This window comes from Aulonocara stuartgranti, assembly GCF_965226115.1.
Source record: "Aulonocara stuartgranti genome assembly, chromosome: 16".
Taxonomy (NCBI): Eukaryota; Metazoa; Chordata; class Actinopteri; order Cichliformes; family Cichlidae; genus Aulonocara; species Aulonocara stuartgranti.
The window spans coordinates 25,651,794-25,675,878 of record NC_138952.1 but is presented as its reverse complement, the minus strand read 5'-3'; the positions used below and the strand labels follow the sequence as shown (position 1 = coordinate 25,675,878).

At 41.1% G+C, this 24,085-nt stretch overlaps 1 protein-coding gene across 2 annotated transcripts in view; it reads left to right on the top strand.

The window, feature by feature from the left end:
* Positions 1 to 23,805, top strand: part of plcl1 (phospholipase C like 1) — a 137,304-nt gene extending 113,499 nt beyond the window's left edge. For both annotated transcript variants that reach the window (XM_082507610.1, XM_082507611.1), the window contains exons 9-12: positions 891 to 1,094; positions 8,163 to 8,238; positions 8,776 to 8,885; positions 15,718 to 23,805. In XM_082507610.1, the coding sequence (XP_082363736.1) occupies positions 891 to 1,094; positions 8,163 to 8,238; positions 8,776 to 8,885; positions 15,718 to 15,924 (597 nt within the window). In that variant the 3' untranslated portion in view covers positions 15,925 to 23,805. The remainder of the gene's footprint in view (positions 1 to 890; positions 1,095 to 8,162; positions 8,239 to 8,775; positions 8,886 to 15,717) is intronic.
* The last annotated feature ends 280 nt before the right edge of the window (positions 23,806 to 24,085 follow it).

The following is a 24,085-nucleotide window of genomic DNA, read 5'->3' as shown; positions in this document are numbered from 1 at the left end:
CATGAGTCCAGCTGTGGGCTCATCTGCCACAGATATTATTCATCATGCTTCTCTGTGTCTGTCACATTCACAGACACAGATGCACTTACACACAGGTGGAGCATGATAATTGCTAGTCCAGTTGGGGATGTGGCAAGTGGCAAATGGCATTCAGTGCAACAGCAGAGGCTTTACCCATATGGAAAAGATATATATAAATCTTATAAAGTTTGTATCTGTCTTGTGTGAAACTTGCATGAAAAGCATATAAGTGTGAAAACAGATATAAGATCCCTTGAAAAATTATATAATGAAACTTGTATGTTTTGGATACTTACTAAAACAATGTATGAAAGTAATGCGAAAGTGGCCACTTTCATGAGTAAATCATGTAAGCCTTATATGATTTACTCATGAAAGTGGCCACTTTCATGAGTAATCACATATAAGTTTTTACTATTTCTTTTCTGTATGGGTATATTCTAGTGCTCATACATGCAGAAATAAACCTTTTACCTTTGTTATGAAGTGACCCTGAATGGCAGTTCAGCAAATGAGTCCTTTAATCTGTCACACTCAAATCTGTGAACCATCCCGATCTTGCATCCCCCCATCCAACACACACTCTAATTGCTTTGATTTCCTGTTCCAGATTTATGCCATATTGTCTCCTTTTTTTGCTAAATGCGCTTAAGCTTAGACTGATTTCACTGGATTAAAGGCAGCAGTGAGTGCCATATTGATTTAATTCACAAGGGAGACAGCAGATGACAGGGGAAGGGAGGGGAAGTGAGCGGGCCGTGTCATGATTTTTGGCTTTTCCCAGCTTAATCTTACAGCCGGAACTGTACATCAGATCTAACACTATTTTCCCTCTCTTCTCTGTCTGTTTACCTTCACACCATTTCCAGAGCACCACAGCCAGTTTCAAAGAGCAGTGTGGGCTCCCCACTGTGGCCAAACTGAAGCAGTGCATCCAGACCTTGGGCACGAGGCTACAGAGTCCTGAGGGCACTATGGGGGCCACCATGGTTCTGAAGGATGGCTATCCATGTCTGGAGCCCCTGGTCGGCCTCTCGGAACCAACTCGCAAACTGCTCGCTGCTTATGAAACGGTCAGTAAGACACATTTATTGAGCTAACTGCTTCCTTAAAAAAGAAAGTTGCATTAATTCCTGTCTTGTGCAAACATGAAGAAAAATTTCTGACGAACTGCACAGACAAATATCGCTGTGAACTGCATCGTAGTTGCTCTAGGAAAATGATTGTAACTGGCCAATCCTGTTTATGATGCAACACTTTTTAGACCATCAGCTTGCACTCGTCATAGTGGTGTAACCTACGTTTTTGCTGCAAGCTGGAGGTCATGAGTCAAAAAGTATTTGCCCTTTTTCCTGATTTCTTAGATTTTTGCATATTTGTCACACTTTGCCCAACCATGAACCATTCTGCTCTCTGCTAGAAAATCTGCAAGGATAATTCCCAGTCATTTCATGCCCTGACGCTCATGCATGTTTATGTTATGCAGCAGGAGAAAGGTCTGAAACAAACCAGCAAGTCCACCTCTCGATGGCTCTAAACCCCCCCAAAACAAAACAAGTCCAGACTCACCGTTTATTCTGATCTTAAGGCGCTTAAACAGACGAATTAAGACAATCCTCTGCAAAAGAGTGGGCCAAAATTCCACCACAACTAGTTATTAGGTTTAGGGGACATTACTTTTTCACGTGGTCTTTTAACAAAGGCAATCATTATTTAAAACTTGGATTTTGCATTTTCTTGGATTATCGTGGTCCAATATTAAAATTAGTTTAATGAGCTGAAGCATGGAAGTGTGATAAATATGCCAAAAAATATGAACTCAGTTGGGGGCTTATAGGGCTTTACTCTCTCTTCACTATGACGGACCGGTGCAGCGTCCACATCACTGCAGCCGCAGCACCAATCCATCTCCCTTCTCCCGTCACTCGTGAACAAGACCCTGAGATACTTAAACTCCTCCACTTGGGGCAAGAACTCGTCCCTGACCCGGAGTGGGCACTCCACCCTTTTCCGGCTGAGGACCATGGCCTCAGATTTGGAGGTGCTGATTCTCATTTTCACTGCTTCACACTTGGCTGTGAAACGTTGCAGTGCGAGCTGGAGGCCATCACCCGATGAAGCCAACAGAGCCACATCATCTGCAAAAAGCAGAGATGAGCTCCTGAGACCACCCAAGTGAAAGCCTTCTGCCACTTGGCTACGCCTAGAAATTCTTTCCATAAAAAGTATGAACAGAATCGGTGACAAAGGGCAGCCCTGGCAGAGCCCATCACCCACCGGGTGTGAGTCTGACTTGTTGCCGGCTATGCGGACCAAGCTCTTGCTACGAATGCCTTCTCCAAGTCCACAAAACACATGTAGTCTGGTTGGGCAAACTCCCATGCTCCCTCAAGTATCCTTGAGAGGATCAAGAGCTGGTCCAGTGTTCCACGACCAGGATGAAAACCACATTGTTCCTCCTGTATCCGAGGTTCGACTAACAGACGGACTCTCCTCTCTAGCACCCTGGCATAGACTTTCCCAGGGAGGCTGAGGAGTGTGATGCCACTGTAGTTGGAACACACCCTCCGGTCCGCCTTCTTAAAGATGGGAACCACCACCCCGGTTTGCCAATCCAGAGGTGCCCCCCTGATCTCCACGAAACATTGTAAAGGCTTGTCAACCAGGAAAGCCCTACAACATCCCGAACCTTCAGGATAGTAGGGTCTTCCGTAGGGTCTTGACATGGAAGACCCTACCAGGGGACAGAAGCCCCCGGACAACATAGCCCCTGGGATCCCTGGGACACACAAACCCCACCACCACGATAAGGTAGCGATTCACGGAGGGGGTTAGACTAATAATCATTAGTAATCTCCAGGTCTGGATCAAACCATAAGCTGGGGACTGAAGTTTAGGTTTGAATAATGCTCCTGGTTAGCTTCCACCTGGTGGTTTCTCAGTCACCAGGACCTAGAATGTCAGTTAAACCACACCCAGTCTCAGACATAGCTTTCTTTGAGGTCAAATGTCAACCTAATTTTCAGTAGTTGTTTTTTTTTTTCAAAACAACCATCTGCACCAATCAGAAAGAGTGAATTTAGCCAATGAAATCATAAATATAATGATTATGAGACTTGACATGCTAGGTGTTTGCAGTGCTAATTTTAACTGTGCTTTGTGAGACCTACGTATCTGTAGTTAGACCATGATATGTATCTTCCTGAGCTCTGTCACTTACGAGCTCCTCATTATGCTGCTCTTGCTAATTTTGCTCCTTTGGCTGAAACCTTTAGCATCAGAAACTTTTCCACAGTTTGTGAAGTTTTTTTTTGACATCTAACACTGCATCACTGAGTGTGCAGACCTTTGCTTACGTACATTTGCATCGTCTATAGGCATTAATTATACAGCAGCTCTGTGGTGACATGCATGAAACCGTCACCCACGAGCACGCACACACACACACACACACACACACACACACACCTCCTACTCAATCTCCTCTTGCATTAGATCAGGACGAGACTCTCCCACCTCTTTTAGTGCTCAGCTATTTACTCCTACACATACCTCAGAACAATGTGGTTATTTACGTATGTGAGTGCAGCTGATGATGTTTGCGGCAAAACCCAGCAAATGCAGCCCAGCAGGTCAGTGTCATGATGCCATAGTTGGTGTGATTTCCAATCAAACATCACACCTCTTCAGCCTTTCTGAGCACAAACACACAGCGCTCAGTCACCACACAAAAAGCTCCCTCTCTCTTCCTGTATTCAGCCCTTTTTTCCCTTTTTATTTCTTTCAGTGATTTGAGGCAACCTGACTGATTTAAATGAGAAAATATAGTTACAACTCTTGCTATAGTTAGTTTAGCAAATTCTTCATTATTTAGAGATAGCAATGACATCAGTATGTTCCCATGTTGCAGAACTTTGCCGTACTAACCCAAGCTGCTTGGTCTGCAGTGCTGTTTAAGTGGGTGGTACGTGTCATCCACAGGGATACCAGGACCCAGAGTGTTCCAGCAGAACACTGATGTAATTAGAAGAAAATCGAGGATCAGTTACTTGATTTTATATAAGTTTAATGTAAAATGTCATCATTTGTTTCACCCAATGATTTAGGTTAGGTTATTTTAAAACAAAGAAAAACAGTACCTGTTTACATCAAGGAAGATGGAACCTGCTCAAAACCTACTTAAGAGTGATCAGTTCATTACCATAGTCTAATATTTTCAGCTCTGTTGTATTTCATATCTGCACAAGCTGTGATCAGAAAGTTGTATATTGTCTCAGCCCAGGACACACTGACAAAAGAGATTCTTAATATCAAGAGATTAAGTACACTGTTAAAAAGTTATTTTGCTTGTATTTAAGCTACAGTACATGCCTGTATGTCATTTTGCTCTCAGTTTTGTATCATGTATATAAGTAACTGAGAGATTAGAGTACGTACTGTACGCCTGAGTATCAGTGTAATGGTGAGAGAGTTGACTTGGAAGTGACAGGCAACCAATGTTACATCAGCAGTTACATCAACACACTTTTTTGCTTCATTCAGTGTTTTTTTTAACGTACTGCGTAACACCCTGCACATATAAACGATATACCCCCTAAAGAGTATCCATACTACATTTTGTAAACAAAGAAAGACATTTTGTAAACAAAATCTCTGGGCATAATCTGTACCCGACCAGGTGATTTAGCCATGTATAAAGAGAGCCTATTAACTTATTACCTATCGTTAATTTTATATGCATGTCTTTAGACTGTGGGAGGAATCTGGAGTATGCCCACTCAGAGAGGTGTAGCACGAATATCCAAATTCCACACAGAAAGGCCCAGATGACCGGGGCTTTTAATACTTGATAATAAGTTGCCCATTTAGCTGATCTCTCCATCTCTGGACTTGTTCTACTATATTTAGATTGCTCTCTGGAAGTCCCATTCTTTTCCGTTACATTTTTAATCTCCTCCAGTGTGTAAAAACAGCTGCACTTTGACTTGATTTTAAACTTAAGGAACAAGAACAAAGTACCAGAAAGGTTCTGGTCATTTACATTGAAAGCTATCCCTCAGAACCCTCATGACATTACAGTAGAACTGATGCCTGGACATTGTGACTCTGAGGGAAGAACAACCTCGTGAATGTCTCAAATAATATTAGCATGGCCGTGGACACGCTCTTGACTTTATGTGCCACCTTTGGGGGAAAACAGCTGGAGGCACGCCTCTCAACGCCAACGATGATCCTTCACGATGATTTTTGCTCTCTGTCTGGTTCAGAGTGCACAGTGCTATTTTACATCGTTTCCTAATAGTCATAATGGGACTTCCAGGAAACCTTGAGATTCAAAACCTTAATCTGTAGCCCTGAGATTCCCAGGAGAGTATCTGGAAGAAGAAAATGGTCACATTTAAATCAGGTAAAGGTTAGATCTTGTATGGCCCAGACTATGTGATATGTCACATTTTCAAATACACTACACTAAAATATTGGGCCACACCTCTTAATCTTTGAATTCAGGTGTTTTTAGGCCCTTATATCCTTATATCTGCACAAAGTCAAACACTGAGCAATGCAATCTTCCTTTATAAACATTTATGAATAAATGGATTGTTGTAAAGAGTCTGGGATGCTACCGTTGCAAAAAGTCAGTTTGTGAAATTTCTTCCGTAAATAGTCCATGATCAGTGGTATTATTGCATCAACTGGAGCATTCTGCTAGTTTGTACAAGTAAGAGCACTCCCAGAGCTACAAAATGACCTTGAGCTGGCCACAGGTATGAGTGTTTGGTCACAGGCAGAACAATGTTTGCCAAACCTGCTATGACAATCAGAAACAGACTTGAAGAGGTTGGCCTGGGGCCCAGGCACTCTTAAGTGAGCGCTGAACTCGACGCCTGGCACCGTGGAACCCAGTTGGTATTTGCCATAGAATGCAAGAATTGGCAGGTCCACCACTGGGTCCCTGTGTCTTTCACAGACAGCAGGTTCATCCTGAGCACATGTGACAAACGTGGAAGGGTCTGGGGGAGCTTCGAACATTATCCTGCCTGTGATGTCGTTCAGCATGACTGGTTTGGTGGTGCGTCAGTGATGGTCTTGGCAGGCATATCCATGGAGGGATTGCTTAGTTCTCTACACACTAGGCAACAGCACCTTGACTGAGTTTTGATATCCAGATATAATCCTTGGACTCATTGTCAGAACCCGTGCTGACGCATGGGTTCCTCCAACAATGCTCGGCCTCATGTGGTGAGAGTATACAGGCAGTTCCTCCATTGACTGGCCAGCCTGGTGCAGATCTGGGAGGAGACCCCTGGACACCATCTGTTGTCTCGTTTGGAGCATGCCCTGATATTTTCAGGCATGCATACAACCACATGTTGGCCATACAAATTACCATTTTAAGCGAAAATGGTGAAAATAGTGAGATTTTGACAAAATCAACTAGTCTGCTGCATAATTTTTTTCACTTTTCGGGGTGTCTTTGAATTCAGCCCTCTGCAAGTTGATAATTTTCATTTCCATGAAGCGATGTGGCCTAACACATTATTCAGTCCATATGAGTCCAGATATCCAGCATGATACTTTTCCCTCATTTACTTCCAATGTGCTTGCAAAGGGTTCGCTTAAAGACTTCCACAGACTCCTAGAGGTAATGGACGGGAACTAAATTTCAGTCTGCCTTTAGAAAAACCCAAACACATTTGAGAAAAAGTGTTACTTAGAGTTATTCATGACACTTTGTTGAGTGCAGACAGGGTAATCGTACTGCTACACTGTTAAAAAAACGTCTTAAAAAAATGGTAATATTCCGGCAGCTGGGGCGCCAAAATACTACCGTAAAATAACATCCATAGCATTACATTTGAATTCAACAGTTCGATCTTTCCAATAACGGACAGATATTTGTGAAATCATGATACATTTCTGAATATATTTTTACAATCTAAATATGCATATGTACAAAAAAATATATTTAAAAAACAAGTAAATTGTGTTTTACTATATGTACAGTGATGTTATGTTATTTTACTTTTGACATGTAAGATCACAGTCTACTTATGTAAATTTAATGATATTCTAGAAAGACAGTACAAAACTGTAAAATATACAGTAAGATACTTTGACATTACTATTTTTTGGAACAGTGTATTTTGCTACACCCGGCAGCATGCATTTAGTCTTTTATCCCCAACGCTGTTGCACAAACGTCCTTTTACCATTCGGTTGGTACAATCAGTGTCTCATCTTAAATAACTTGTGCCATCCATAAAGTTTGGGACAAAGATCATTTTTGTTTTTTCTCTGTACATCATCACATTGGATTGTAAATCATACAATCAGTATGTGATAAGTTCAGACTTTGGGCGTTAATTTAAGGGGTTTTACATGCACAGTTTCAAGATTACAGCCAATTTTATCCCCAGTCCCCCAGTTTCAGATGTTCAAAATTAATGAGAGAATCTAACATGAATTTCAATATAAAAAGGTTTTAATACTTGGAGAAAAAGCCGATGTCCACCTGAAGTCAAATATTCTGTTTCCTCCCGTGAAATGCTTCGATGTTGTGAAGTTCTTTTTCTCAACCATGGAAATAATTCTGTCTACAAGCAGCTTCAGACCTTTTGGTGCACCACACTGATGATTTAGCCTAATCTCTCTCTCTGAAAGATTTGTTTTGTCTCTAATGATGGCCTCCTTCACCTGCCCTCACATCTCTTTGGGCATCACCTTTAAAATGACATTAATGTTACTGTGACAATCTTTAAAATACAAATTGAACATTGTGAATCAACTTCAGATATTATGTCCACTTCATTTGACATGAAATACGAGGCAAAGGGCCTCACATGGCCACATGGCCGCAAAACTACTTGTCAGTCAATTGTCCAATTAATTTGAACCTCTGAAAATGGAAGACGGGGCACAGTTTGTAAAACCTCTTGCATTTAAGCTGAAAGTCTGTACTTGAGTCTCAACACAGTGGTGCCTCTGCATATCACTGCAGTAGATGCAGTAGCAATAACATTCATTACTTTTGTCCATATATTGTACTGCCTTCTGAATACTTGACATAGTATTTTTCATAAACCTTGAACATATAAAAGGACCAAAAAGTGAACATAGAAATTGTCTTCCTGTTTGTTCAGATGATTGCTGCCCAGAAACAGCTGATCGAGAATGCTGATGCAGTACAGGAGAGGATCGCTCAGGTGCAGAGGGAAGGTAAAGTATGCAGAGATGGATGAAAGGCTGCGTGGCTGGTGTGAGTGTCGTTTTGATCAGGTCTCATGAATAAAAGATCTGCAGCATGGGATATTCCCAAATTCTAACAAATCATCAAATAAGCAAGTCTAACTGAAACATCTAACAGTAGAGCTTAATTAGGGTGACTCCTCAGAGAATGGCTCTGCGAGTAAACAGCTTTGCATGTGGTGGCTGTAGCACTCTCTAAATTGGGTTCCCATGAGGCACATATTTACAAAAGTATCTCTGTTTGAAATGTTGTTTACAATAAGTCAGCTGTTCTCTGTCACATTTGTACTGGATTTTCTGAACAGCTTATTTTCCAGCGTGTTTTTGCCTTTGGATGATTGACCTTTATGTGTCAGTGCTTTTGCTTTTACGTAAACATGTCAGTCTGGTTTAGGGATAGCTGAGGGAAATCATCCATACGCTTGACAGCTATATTTCACCTGAATTTGATTTGCCGATTCCCAAGCTGCTCTGCCTCAATAATGCTCCTGCTTTCGTGCTTCACAGGAATGGACTTCCACGAGGATCTCTCTCGGCTTGGAGAGAAGGAAGGACTAAAGGGTCGCAAGCTTAACAAAGCCGTGGAGAGTTTCACCTGGAACATTACTGTACTTAAGGTAAAGGAAGGCAGAACATAAATAAATATAAACATTTTGTAGGACGAACTTTGAAAAATGTATCTGTAATTTCAGAAGACAAACAGTGACAATAGCTTCAGGCTGGACGAGGCCTTTACAGACTGGACGCGTCAAATTCGTGCAGATATTTTGTTTGTTGAAAATATTTCTGGGCTCACTTCCTAATGCAGCCATTGACACCGAGCATGTAATTTCACAGGAAGAATTTTCAGCATTATTTCAGCTTGATTTTTTTTTAAAACAATGATTTATTGATTTTTGGAACAACACAAACAGCAACAAATCAGCACAGCCAAATACAAATAAAAAAAGAGAAGAAAAAACAAATACAGGTACATGAGTTACAGATATACATGTCTGGGTCAAAATATGTACAGCGTTTCACATTTGAAGTCAAGGGAAAGAAAAAAGAAAAGAAAAAAAGGGGAGAGAAAAAAAAGGGAATACAGACATTAATTATTGTGTTTAAAAACAAAATGTGATCCCCCTTTATGTAATAGCACAGCAAGGTCACGAGGTAGGTGATCAGGCAAAGGCTACATGTCCTACAGAATGCATTACAATTGCCCTTTATGATGGCACTAAGGCGCTCCATTGTCACACCTTGAACATTTCTCTGTACCATTGTGTAACAGTGGGCGGCTGTCTCTGAATCCATTGAAACAGTACACATCGCCTCGCTAAATGTAAAAGTTTACCTAACAAAAGCATCTGTACAGAAGATAGAGAGAGCCCTTCTATAGATAGACCCAGAACGAACAGCCCAGGGTTCAGTGGGATCGACTGGAGAAGGATTGAGCGAAGCTCTATAGCAATATTTTTCCAAAATCTAGTAATTAAAGGACATTGCCATATGCAATGGTAGTAGGTCCCCACATCCGTATTGCACTTTACACAAAGAGGAGAAATCTGAGGATGAATTTTATTTAGAAACTCTGGCGTACGCTGCAGTCTATGTAAGATTCTGTAATGGCTTTCCTGGAGTCTGTTACAGGAAAACAATTTCTTGGCAGATCTAAAAGTTTTGGACCATGCTTCTGCACTAAGCTGAACTTCCAGGTCGGTTTCCCACCGAACCCTGGCCTTATCAGTGGTTACAAAATTCAAAGACAATAACTTCCCATAACAAAGAGAGATAAATTTCTTTTTTGTGATTATTTCCTCATTAAATTTAAGAAGAAAGCTTTCAACAGGATTCAAAACTGGTTAATTGGCTGGAAATTTAAGGGAATTTACAAAGTGCCTTACTTGTAGGAACCCAAAGAAGTGTTTCTGTGGTAAATTATATTTAATTTGAACTTGATTAAAGGCCATAAAACCACCCCTTTCAAGCAGATCGCAAATAAATCTTATATTTTTAGAACACCAATCATCAAATATACTATACTTTCCTCCCAGGTCAATACCTGGGAGGAAAGCTTTATTCCTAATTAGAGGTTGTAGTGCACTAGAAAAACCTTCTTCTTCCGACGTGGACAACAATATTATGCCAAACCTTAAGTGTAGGCATCAAAATGAAATTATTTCTGACACCAAGAGGAAGGTCAGCCAGATCAATAGATAAAAGACTAAGAAGCGAAAGAGGGTCACAGCACCAAGTATCTACCGGTGGCTCGCCTTGGTACAGAAAGGAATGTAACCACCCTGAGATTATTTGTGCATGGCAAGCCCAGTAATAATATAAAAGGTTAGGAAGTGCCTGCCCCCCCTCATCTGTAGGCAGTTGTAAAATCTGTATCTTTAGTCTAGATTTCTTCCCATGCCATATAAATTTAGAAAGATATCCCTCAATCTCTGAGAATGTTTTTCTGTTGATCCTGACAGGCAACATTTGTATGGGATATAATATTCTGGGTAAAACATTCATTTTGATTAAACTTATTCTACCCATCCAAGACAGGAGGAGGTCAAACCATCTATTGAGGTCATTCTTGATTGAGCCCACAATTGGTTTAAAGTTCAACTTGTACAACTCTGTTGTGTCTGCGGACAGCCTAATACCTAAATATGTAAAACCAGTGGTTGACCACCTGAAAGGAAAATTAGGAGGAGTGTCCCACCTCCCCCCATCACCCAGTGGCAAAGCTTCAGATTTATCATAATTTATTTTATACCCTGAAAAAAGGCCAAATTGATTAATGATATGTGTCAGTGCAGGAATAGATTCTTAGTGGCTTAGTTTCTTAGTTTCTGGCTTAGTGAGAAAGAGCAACACGTCATCTGCGTAAAGGGAAATTCTGTATTCAGTATTCAACAAGGTTACCCCACAGATCTCAGGGTCAGTTCTTACAGCCTCTGCCAGTGGCTCCAATGCAAGTGCAAACAGTATGGGAGAAAGGGGGCATCCCTGACGCGTTCCTCTACCCAGTGGAAAAACATCTGAGACCGAGCCGTTAACCAACACCCTTGCAGCTGGGGCCCCATACAACAGTTTGACCCACTTGACAAATTCAGATCCCAAACCAAATCTTTCCAAAACATCAAATAGATACTCCCACTCCACCCGATCAAATGCTTTCTCAGCATCCAGTGAAATTGCAAGAGCCCTATAATTGCAAATCTTGCAATCTACACCGAGTAAACTTATAGGTCCGTAAGATGTACATAGATCTGCAGGTTTATCCTTCTTTAAGATCAGGGATATATGGGCAAGGTTTAAGGTGGGTGGAAGTGTGCCCCTCTCAAGAGATTCTACATAAATTTTTAATAAAGGACCCACCATAAAACTCTGGCCCAAACCCGTCAGGGCCTGGAGCTTTTCCACTCTGTAAGGATTTGATTGCATCTAAAATTTCCTGCGCCCTAATAGGACTGCAAAGATCTAATCGACTTTCCTCTGATTGTATAGGGAGATTAACATTATCAAGAAACAATTTCCTAGCGTCTACAGTATTTTGACACTCAGGGGAATATAAGTCCTGATAGAACTCTTTCATTATTTTGCTGATAAGTTTAGCCTCGAATTGTAAAACACCTTTCTTATCTTTTAGAGAGGATATTGCATAAGAGCCCTTTTTCCCCTGGGCAAGTTGGGCAAGTAAGCGTCCAGGTTTGTTGCCCGATTCAAATAATCTATGCTTTGCATAGAATATTGCAGTTTCCGCTTTCTGAGTTAGTAGTTGGTCCAGGGCTGATCTGGCTGCATCCAGTTTTTTAAGCACAGAAACAGACGAGGATTTCTTAAACTCCCTCTCCAAGTTAGTAATGTTGCGTTCAAGTACTAATTGTTTGGCTAAGGTGCTCTTCTTTTTCGCTGAGGTGAAAGAGATAATCCCCTGAGAAATGCCTTACCCGCCTCCCATAGAGTAGAAGCACTAACCCCCGGTAAGTCATTTGTAGAAAGAAAAAGTTCCCACTGATCTTCTAAATATTTTACAAATTCAGGGTCACTAAGGAGAGCTGGGTTTAGCCGGGCCAGTGTCTAGACAAGGGATCATAATAAGGTGGTAATAACTCCATTGAGACTGATGAGTGGTCTGAGAGAGCGCATGTGTTGATCAAACAACCCCGAGTTCTGTCAAGGACAGATCTAGAAACAAACATGTAATCAATTCTGGAAAAAGAAAAATGGGGGCGTGAGAAAAATGTAAAGTCTTTCACATGTGGATTACAAACTCTCCAGGCATCAAAAAGACCAAGATCTGAGCAGAAGTCCATTGCAGCCTTTGCCATTTTTGAAGGTGGTTGAGATTTTGGTGGATTATAATCAGTTTCAGGACTCAAACCACAGTTAAAATCCCCACCAATTATTACGTGATTCGGACACACAGAGGAGGTTTTTGCCAGAAGGTTTGAATAAAACAATCTATCAAAAGTATTTGGTGCATAAACACTTCCTAATAGAATTTGCTCCCCATATAAAAGCCCAGTAATCAGAATAAATCGTCTGTCCGTATCCCTTACAATAGTATTTAGAGTGAATGGTAGATTTTTATGGATCAATATTGCAACGCCTACTTTTAGAGTTAAAAGAGGAATAGTAAATTTGTCCCACCCAATCACGCTTGAGTTTTAAGTGTTCAGAATCTGTGAGGTGAGTCTCTTGCAGTAATGCAATCTGCACTCTATCTTTTTTGAGTGAGGAAAGTATTTTGTGTCTCTTAAAAAAGTGATTAATTCCCTTGACATTGAGAGTTATAATTTTAATGTTACTCATTGTAAAAGTTGTCAGTCATTGGACAAAAATCGTCAACCCGAAGCAAACAAAAGACCAATCATAATAAACTTTTAAACTTTTAACATAATTTTTGACGATTTTTTTGGATACGAATAAACGGATCTGACCGATCAGACCTCGGCATTTGGTGAAAGTACGCTTGTAGCTCAGAACAAACATTGGTACTAAATAACAATAACATAACATGTACAATGATGTGGAAATAATACTGTTTTATAGTATTATTATTATTATTATTTATTTATACTATAATTATACTATTTTAGCTCAGGCACACAGATAGATGCAGCTTCAGCTCCTGGATCAGCTTCTTCTCATGAGGATTGGATAAATGCAGAATATCTGTGCCGTACTTTTCTTGTTTAAAAACATCAGGGCCAGGTCATCGTGGCTAGATGTCGACTTCTTTTTTTAAATTTTTTAAGGACATATTTCCTGTAAAAATGCAATTAGTTCAGTGTGCGTATATACACTGAACACGTATGTATATATGTTACCAAAAATTCATAATTTGCTGTTGCTTTTTCACAGCGCGCTCGGTCTCGGCCTTAGGTCCTCAAAGACTCTTGGCTCAGTTTGTTTCTGCATGATGTCAATCAGAGGCAGCCAATCAGAAGAAAGTTGACGTAAAGAAAGAGGAAGGGAGTTAATTTTACAGTCACACTCGGTCAGGCAGTGGTTGGTCTATAAAGGGTTAAGCAGAAATTCTCTTTCATTATTTACATTCAAAGTTGAGCCACAACCTCATAGATTCGAAACACCAATTCCTCCACAATTAATGATGTAATTCAGGGGTGGGGAACTCCAGGCCTCGAGGGCCCGTGTCCTGCAGGTTTCAGATGTGTCCTTGATCCAACACAGCTGATTCAAATGGCTAAATGACCTCCTCAGCATGCCTTTAAGTTCTCCAGAGGCCTGGTAATGAACTAATCATTTGATTGAGGTGTTTTGACCCAGGGTGAGATCTAAAACCTGCAGGACACCGGCCCTCGAGGCCTGGAGTTGCCCACCCCTGATGTAGTTGCTGCAGGACATCAGTTTCATGACACTTTTCATAAAGCAATAGAACCAGAATAGAACAAACTGAGTCGAGTCCTCGATTACAAATGTGTCGACAATCTCTCTGCGTTTAAGAATTGGCTGCAGTCAGTTTGAGTCGGACTGTAACTGTAGACAGGTTGGCTCCCACTTTGAGACCTGTGTGCAATCGCCTTGCAATCTGAAGCAGTCCAAGAGGTTGAGCATGCGGTTGAGGGCATGTCTTAGCATGACTATGAGCAATCAATCATTGAATTAAAAAAAGTAATGCAATCATTGGGCAAACTCCACATTTTCCTTGTTGCAAGGAGGCTTCTGTCCTATTTTCACTCTTGCTGAGCCATAAGGCAGCTTGTTTTAGACAGAGCCGAACCAACGCCAAGAACGAGATAAATAAGGATTCATCTTGTTTAGGGCTGCCACAAACGATTATTTTGATAGTCGACTAGTCACCGATTATTTTTGCGATTAGTCGACTAATCAGATCATGCATCCATTGGATGTAAAACGTACAGCTTATTGCACCAGCATGTGTCTGCTCTTATATAACTATCATTAGCTTACAGCTAGAAGTGTTTAAGGTATGTGCTAACTAAAAATAAAGACAAGATGATAGTTTCTTAAATTTTAATGAAATTTGCAGATTGTTTCGTTGGAGTTTAATAAACTCCTTGCTATCTAAAATATAACGGGACACCGCAGTATATTCTCGAGGATCTCACACTTCTGATAATCAGTTGTTTGCTTGACGTTTATTCAGCTGTGTAAAAACAATACAATAACATTTTTAAGTTATCTAAGTGACTTATGTATGTTTAACCTGAGTAGCGAAAGACAGCGGTGGGTTTGAAAACGATTTGCCAGGAGTCCGGTGTTCTCACGGCTCTAATGAGCCTTGCCCCCGGCTCGCTATCGAGCTAGTGGGTAACAGACGTCTCCGAAAACGTCGGAGCGCTTTTGAAAATATGTGGTGTCTTGATAAACTGAGCAGATATTTGAGGTTTACACAGCTACATTCTCCTCTGAAAATATGTTAAATGTTTATTTTGTGACCCAGAAAGAATAATAAGAGTAACATTAAAACTAACTAGCTGCCGCCATTGTTGGAAACTGAGCTGGGCCGCGCTATGAATTCTGGGACAGAGCTGCTTCTTCTTCTTCGGGGTTTAACGGCAGCTGGCATCCTTGTACATGCAGTGCTGCCATCTTCTGTTTCAGTCCCTTATTACACTCTTAAATCCTACTACTTATTCTTGCGTCTTTTGTGCTCTAACAAAGCTTCAAACGACGTCGTCGACGATTTTGATAGTCGACGTAATCGTGACTAGTTGACTAATCGTGGCAGCCCTAATCTTGTTTGGAGCTGGGATCGTGCAGAGCTGCTACAGGGGAGAACAAGAATAAACATATGGAGCCTGAAATGAGCAGAATTTCAGCTTTTTACATACGAGGAGAATTCCCCCCAACACCTCCTGCATACACCCGTCCCTAATAACAAAAGACTATAAAACTATTTAAATGTTACCTTTTGCTTTCATTGAAGTTCATGACTTTGCAGGTATGAGTCAGACTCACGCGTCTTCCTTTGTGCTGCAGGGACAGAGCGATCTGTTACGTGGGGCTAAGATGGATTCTCTGGATGCCCTGAGGCAGCTGGCTCTGGCCTGTGAAGCCTGTGGACTCACCTCCTCCTCTTCTTCCTCCAATTCCTCATCCTCCAATTTCTCCACAGTTGAGCTGCACTACTCCTCCCACCCCCTGTCCGGCCGCCGAAGCAGCACACACGGCAACGGACGCATCTGAGACCCACCTGCCCACCCCCCCCCCACCCCCCGGGTCCAACACACTGCCAAAGATGAAAAGGGATTGAAAAGAGTAATTACAGAGGATAGCAGACAGAAAAAGAAAAGAAAAACCTGGACCTGGGTGTGTAAAGCAACAGATTAGACATAGATTTCTCTATGCTAGAGTGTATTCCTGTATACAGTGCAGTAAATGTGTAGACTAAAGCCTTACGGTGAGTCCAGCCTGCAGAGAGGCTCCTCATGAATGTCTGCCGGTGGAAGAAAGACGTTAAACACAGGAACTTAATTTTCTGAGAGCTTAAATCAGCATTTAAAAGTCAATAGTTTCTTCCTCATTAATGAGGAAATCAGAGACAACTTAGTAGTTTGTGACACTGGAGCCCCAGATGATGACCGTCATATTACTGGTGTTTCGTTTCAGAGGTGAAGTTTTGGAAAGGAGCGAATGTAGAGCTGTTAGTTTGGCCTGTCCCTTGGGAAGGCAGCAAAATTGCCTGTGTGTGTTGGAAATGGTGGAAAGGTGCAATAACAGATTGAGAAAACCTCACAGGTGGAGAGTTGCTGATTACGTTAGCCTAGAATTTTAGTATTTTAGACGTAGCTGCAGAAACGTTTGCAGTTGCTTAATATTTAAAAGGAAAACTGAGGTTTAATCCAGTTAGGATGACCACCGATCAAGTAGAGTATATACTAACATGACTGACAGTTAGTGTTATGATCACTAACCTCTGTCCTTTCACCTGAATAGTGGAAGTATCCTTTTTCTGACTCGTTCTCCTTAAAGCATAGCAGTGTCTGCCTAATTTCTTCACAGCTTTCGAACAAAATGAGCTTCAGATGGAGAAAAAGGATCGTATCTCAAATATGAAGGCTTATTAATGAGGTTTGAGAGTTTGGAAAGGTTGCAGGTCAAATCAATCCAGCCGTTTGTGTAATGTATCGCTTCTTTCCAGACTGCAATCTCTTAACCTCTGTAGGCCTTATCTGCCCTGTTTGAGGATTAATGCACTTACTAGATGCCCTTGTATCTCCGAGTACACTCACACATTTCTCCTTCTGGTTTGTGTGTTTGTGCAAAGAAAGCACCAGAAGCTTGCACACACACACACACACACACACACACACACACACACACACACACACACACACACGCAGGTTCTTATTATCTCCACGCAATGGCCTGTGGGGCTGTTGGCATTTGTTGTTTGTTAGTGTGGTAATTGGAGAGGATGTGTATGTAGTACTGCATGTCTGCTGTGTGGATCTTGTTACCACCTCACTATGCTGACATGCGGTGTAATGAAAGCTCAGAGTCTGTGGAGGAAAAGCGGCTTCCTGCAGTTTGGATGAAGTTGACTACACTGGTGTAGCAATAATTTCAACTAAAGTAATACACAAAGACTGTATAACTCAACAATAGAATGAACTGTGCAACTCAGTTATAAAAGAAATCAACTAAAACACATGTGATATGATGTGTGGCAGGGGCTGTTCATGGTTGTGTCAGTGATGGTGTTCTTCTGTGTCTGAGCATTAACGTGTGCTTCTTTTTAACACGGGGAAACCTGTTCTTAAACTCTGCTGATTGGGGCCAATCTAGCATGACTCCAGAAACTCTCAGCTCAAGCTTTTTAAGGGTGACATGTCTTAAAGTGGGCCTGTTCCACTCCAGAACTCTAGTAGAGTGGCTTTCGTGATTTATGGTAAATAAAAATATTCCTTATTTGTCTTATAAAGTTGTTTTACTTCTTCTGACCAGCTGCCCTTTGCAGATTTGGGGCTTCTCTGCTCAAAGAGCTGTGTGCCTCAAATGACCATATTAGGTAAATCCTGTCCTGTCTGATAGCCTGTCATACGGAGCCAAGAGTAGAAAAACTGTGTGAAACAGAGCAGTTAGAAGCAGACGCTTACTCACTCATTTGAATATTTGGCCACGTTTAATAAGAGCAGCCACCGCTGGGACCATAATGACAGAAAATAGGTACCTTTGCAAACAACACTGTTTTCTTAATTTTGTTTGAGATACAATAAAAATCGCATCTTAGTTCTGCTGGATTGACTTGTGATTGTAATCCAGTGCCGACCAACTTAAGTTCCACCTCCGTGTTTGAAGGAGGAGGCATCTTAACCTAACTTAAGACTAAAAGACATTTTGAATGTTTCTTTTGCCCTTTCAGGAGAGCAGGTACGTGGGCCACGGCTAAATATTGGAGCTTAACAGCCAGTGGCATTTTTAGAGTAGACAAGATATAATGAGAAGCACAGGGTTTACTAACTGACTTAGTCCTGTGCAGACGTGTATGTGCAAAGCTACTGTATCTTCTGAATGAGTCTGCCGTGTTTTGTAATAACCTCCTTCTTACCCCCTACTTCTCTCCATCCTCTTGTTCCTGCTGCTCTTCCCGAGACTCCAGGTGGGCAGTGACAGAGCTGGTGTACTGAGTCATAGCCACAGGAGGAAGCTGACCTAATAACATTTCCATGTTTTTCTTTGGGTGTGTGTGAGTGTGTGCGTGTCTGTGAAAGGGCTTCACAAAGTAGAAAACAAATAATGGCGAGAGAGCAAAGGTTGCAGAATAGAAGAAGTGTCTGATATTGGCTGCATGTGTGGGTCGGTGGGCACACCTGCAGAGCTTCATAATTGGCCGGGAGCAGTAGACGTGGTGACAGCGCCTGCTGTTTGGGTCTATTAATAACACTCTGACTCACTGGAGGCTTCAAGATGTGAGTTTGTGCTGGAGCGCTTATGTTTGTCACCATACAACGGTGCCCTAATTCCTCACCCGATGATGCTGGATTTCGGTCGCTGGTGTTTCGGGTCCTCTGTGGAGGATTACTGCCCCCAAGAGGCAAGTTTGTGAATGCTTTCATCGGGTCATAGGAGGTGTTGACTGCCTAGAGCTCTCCAGGACTGCAGGGAGGATCTCTCTGCATTAATGGTCTGTGAGCTGCAGGTAAACAAACCACAGTACTAGCTTTTCTGTGTTAAGTTAAGCTTATCCTTGGAATAACTCATCATGTGAAAAAGTATTAGCATCCCACGGAAATTTTTAAAAAATATATATTTGGACAAGTAAACACTAGATGAGCTTTGAAACAGTGCCTAAAGGCAGGGTGTGAGAAAAACACAGGGTTTAAAAACTTATTAGGCTGTTTGCTGATGAGTTTGTGCACAGATGATGTTTCTGTCTTAGAGGACTCCACGGTGAAAATTAACGCTTTTTATTCAACATAAAGTATGTAAACTTTGACATCTGAAGTTAGTATTGATAAATGATAAATGGGGTGGTACTTCGCTACTCTGTGCACAAAACACTCTTGTCTGCTAGCTCATTCCATAACCCTCCATTCCTTCTTTTTTAACCACCCCCTGTTGATTTTCTAGTCTTTACATCATCACCTCATCAAAAGGGCCTTGCATACATTCCAATCAGTCTCTGATCTCACACATAATTAATAGCTGAATCAGTGTCTGGAATCGACAGTCCCTAAGGTAGTGAAGCAACCCCAAACCGATTATTTCCACCTCCATAGTTCTCATGAGGTTCTTCTTCCGAAGCTGCCTTTGGTCATTCCTGATATAATGACTGAGCAACTCAGCCAGTTTTGTTCTGAGCTTCTTTTTCAAACAGTAAACCCTTTTTGTGGCACCGTTAGTTGCAAGACTTAAAATCCTGGTTTGTCTTTGCATCAAATGGTGTATATAATATCATAATATCATATCATATAAGTTGGAAAACATATGAAATCAATTACCAGATTTGTAGACATTCACAGCTGTGAGTATGATGGCAAAGTCTTCAGGAGCACAGAGAACAGCAGAACGATAAAAATGGGAGCCCCTAATGTTATGGACATTACGTTTTCTATGATGGAACTGACAAAAACCAAAAAGAAAATAATAATTTTAAGTTTTACTTCTTTTAAAATAGGCCCTGTATTATTATTTTTACTGTTTCACCTTCAAATGTTTGCTTGTCCAAATATATCAAGAAACTTTTATGAAGATCATAAACTTCTCTTTGACGTAATGAGTTTTATGCTCTATTTATAAAGCTCGTGATCACTGAGCTGATGCATTGAACAAAGGCAGTATGTAAGCCAAGAAAAATGGCTGCTTGATCTCTTTTTTGGAATTCGACCTCTGTGGCGTGTCAGGAATCTGCACCTGAACCCAAATGTGTAGCTGGATGAATCAAATGAACCAGATCTTTGTTTCTTTTTGTCGCTTGATCGAACCCATTTACTTCTATAATAGCAAAACATATGAGAAATTTTCCAATGAGTGTCCTTTTATACCTTCCAGGCAGCTATTGCTTTCATTTGGTATCTGTATGGTATGAAAGTCAGCTTCCAGGTTAAACCAGTTCAGTGAACATCCTGCTCAGGTTTATTTTATCAGTGATATTATTCTACAGATGCAAGCAGACAGAAAACAAGCAATATTTTCATCAACACAACAGAGAAAGTTCCCTTTCTCAAAACCCTTTTTGTTCAAGAAGCTACCAAACCAACATCACTACGTGCATTGTGATTAATGTGATCAGTGCAACACTGTGCAACAATCAAAACCATCTTGGGACTTCTCAGTAGCACACGGTTTTCTCACAAAAACATTTTCTTTTTTGTTAAAGGTACTTAACAAGTACTTTGTTATTTAAATTTTTTTTTTCAAAAAATAACCAAAGGTTTGAGCAGATTTTAAAGAAACAACCTTTCAGTCTTTAACCATCTATTACTGTTGTGTTTACCCGCTGGTAAAATGCTCCCACCTGCTGGTGAAAGCTTGAAGTACATTTAGAAGGGGCTAATTAAAAAAAACTAAATTGTGCTTTTGTTGCGCACAAGTTAATAAAGCTGAGCATGTCGTTCACTGTAGTTTGTTTCAAGCAAGGGTGAGGTCAGTCATGAAGATCTGTAGTCACTGAATTCAGCTCGCAGAAAGAGTGGCATTATCCTGGGAAGAAAAGCAGGGTTCAGCTAATCCAGCACTCGTACGTTTTGTCTTCACGTCACCTCGTGTGATGATGGCCAATGTCAGATGTTTGGCAGTATTAAACCTTCAGTGTTTACCTCTGCCAAAGGTACTGCAGTCACCATTCAGTACAATGCTTTACATTCAGTGCATTGCATCCCATTGGTAACCCACTGCTGCTCCCGGATCCTTGAAGCTATTTCCCTTTATGACTTCAAAAGTGGGAACACATCCACGGAAAGATTTCTCTCTCACTGTGATTCAATATTTAAGCAGAATTCTGGTTTGTTTCAGATATTTCCCATTATTGTGCCAATTGCTGCTCCATGAATCGTGCTTACTCTGCCCTCCCCTCCACTGTAATGATTCAGTACAAAACAATATCAACAAAAAGTGTTCTTACTTGAGTCTGTCTGATTGAAACACAATAATGGGAAATATGCAAGGTTAAAATAAGCCACCATTCACCCATAAGGTGTGAGTTTGAGGTGTGGGAGTGGTAGACTAGCCATGTAAAAGATGGGTGCTACAATTGTACTGCAATGTACCTGTTAATCCTTTGTCGTGTCCAAATTCATGGGCTGCATCCTCCTGAGGACGCATTTGTAGACCGATTACGTCACAGCGACGCGCCGAAGGCTGTCCAAATTCGTAGACTCCTCCGAATGCAGCCGACAAATGCGTCCTCCTTTTCCCCGAATTTGAAGGATGGGTCGGGTGTGTCCTTCGTGGCTTACCATATCCCAGAATTCATAGCGCGGCCCAGCCAAACTCCAGTTTCCAACAATGGCGGTCGCTACTAAGTTTTAAAATTACTCATACTAATCTTTCTGGGTCACAAAATAAACTTTTAACATATTTTCAGGCGAGAAAGTAGTTGTGTAAACATCAAATATCTGCTCGGTTTATCAAGATATCGCATATTTGCAAAAGTGCTTCGACGTTTTCGGAGGCGTCTGCTACCCACCAGCTCGACAGCTAGCCGGGAGCTCGAGGGTTACTGATGCGGCCGAGAACGGCACAACTCCCGGCACATCATTTTCAGATCACCGCGGACTTTCGCTGCTCGGGTTAAACGTAATATATAAGTCACTTAGACAACCTAAAAATGTTATTGTTGGGCTTTTTTCAGTGTTTTGTTTGTTCGTGAGTAAATCGGTTTGGCTGAGATTAAAGTTAGTAGATTAGATTAGATAAAATAAAACTTTACTAACCCCCCGGGTGGGTTCCTCCTTGGTTTTTACACAGCTGACTAAACGTCAAACAGAAAACTGATTAAACAGAAGTGTGAGACAGTCGAGAATTTACGCCAGTGTCCCGTTATATTTTAGATAGCAAGGAGCAGACGGCTGAGTTTATTAAACTCCACCGAGACAGCGGTGACGCTAATCAGAAGGCTAGACCGTCCAATTTCACGGCCGTTTACTTCCGGCCTACCCGACCTTCTGAGGACCCGGCCCACGTAGACCGCGAAGGCCGGGTCCTCAGGAGGATGCAGCCCATGAATTTGGACACGACCCATGTGTCTTAACTTAGAGCTAACCCTCCCTGTACTCTTCAGCGTGTGTGATGCTACCAGTGGTCAAATAGTGCTTAACGTTCATGTGAATAATCGGAGAGTTGTTTATACCTGCCGTAGTGACGTGGACAAACATGTGAAACACTTGGAAATGTGTAAAGGTGTTTTAGGTTTCGTAGGCTAATATCTGTGGCATCTACAATGTGTGTATTGGCCTGTATCTGCACCACTGACCTTTTAAACCAGTGCAGTTCCCTCAACTGTTCTCATAGTCCATTGTGTGTTTTTGTAAAGCTGACAGGAGAAATAAAGACCAAAAGAAGAAAAATATTTATTGAAGTGTGTTTTAAAGCTATAAATATATATAATTAATTAAATGGACCTTGCTTTTATTTTGAAAAGCTACTGTGTTTTCTATCTGACTAATAATCAAATATAACAGTATGTATCCCAGCTAAATAAAGACTTCTTTTCCTGACCAAATCTTCTGGTCGTGCATACTTGATCTCGTCCTGCTGCAGGTATGTTTACAATATATGCACCTCTAACATATAACTGTCATAGGGCTTGGCATGGTGTCATGCAAGTCTTTTCTAATGCTGTAAAGTCAGGACGGCTCCAGAGGTTTCTCCTTGGATTATACTTGCTTGCTGGTATGCACACAGACAAACACCATGGCTGTAAGATGGAAGTGTAGTTTCTGACAGATTTAAAGACAAGTTAGCAGCAAAAACACTAGAGCTTACTGACAGCAAAGTCTTATTGAATTAGTAAAATCAGTGAGGATGTGGCAGGTGATTGGTGTGTGTGTGTGTTTGGAGGAAGGGGGGGAGACACATAAAAGTGACTAACAAAGTACAACAGGAAATGACCAAAGGAGACATTAACTTAAGGACAAATAGAGACACAGATAAAGAAACACAGGAAAAACAGTAAATGTATAACTTATACAACGTATGATGCCATTTTAAAATACATGTTGAACACATGAATGCACCGTTTGTTTTCCAAATCAGATGTTAGTACAGTAGCAGGTGTAGCTGTGCCAGCATGGCTGTGGTGAGTCCTCAGTAACTGCTTTTCAGTAGCAGGCCTGAGATACTGAGAGGTTCATGTCCTGTGCATGATGTTAGTCCATGTTTCCAGGAGGGGGAGCCAAACATCAGGCTATTTTCTCATTGGGCAAAACTTATCCCACCATTCAATGGTTTATTTTAATGTCCACTTTATGACTTTAGGGTTTTTTTTTTCACATCTTTGATTTTTGTGCATATATGTTGTTGAGCCTTTCTAATTTCATGGTGCAACACTGCATAGAATCCAAACACACACAGATGTTCTGTTTATTATGACTTATATATCAAAGGTTCATATTAGGGACACAACAAACAGTTATTACATTTGTTTATTTAATCTGCTGATTAGTTCTATCATTAGTCAAAAGTGATAAATATTTTTAAAAATTGTAAAAACAAACATAAAATAAAAGTAATTAGAAATGTCCATGCTTCCATCTTCTTGGTCTCCAAATATCCAACAGGACTCTAGTGACTCATGTAATATTGGGGTCAGATTCATATTGACCCATGTAAATGGAAGTTTCTTAAATAACTTGGAGTCAGCCTGCCTCAGCCTGATTCAGCTCCATGGTGCTGAGCCCGTACG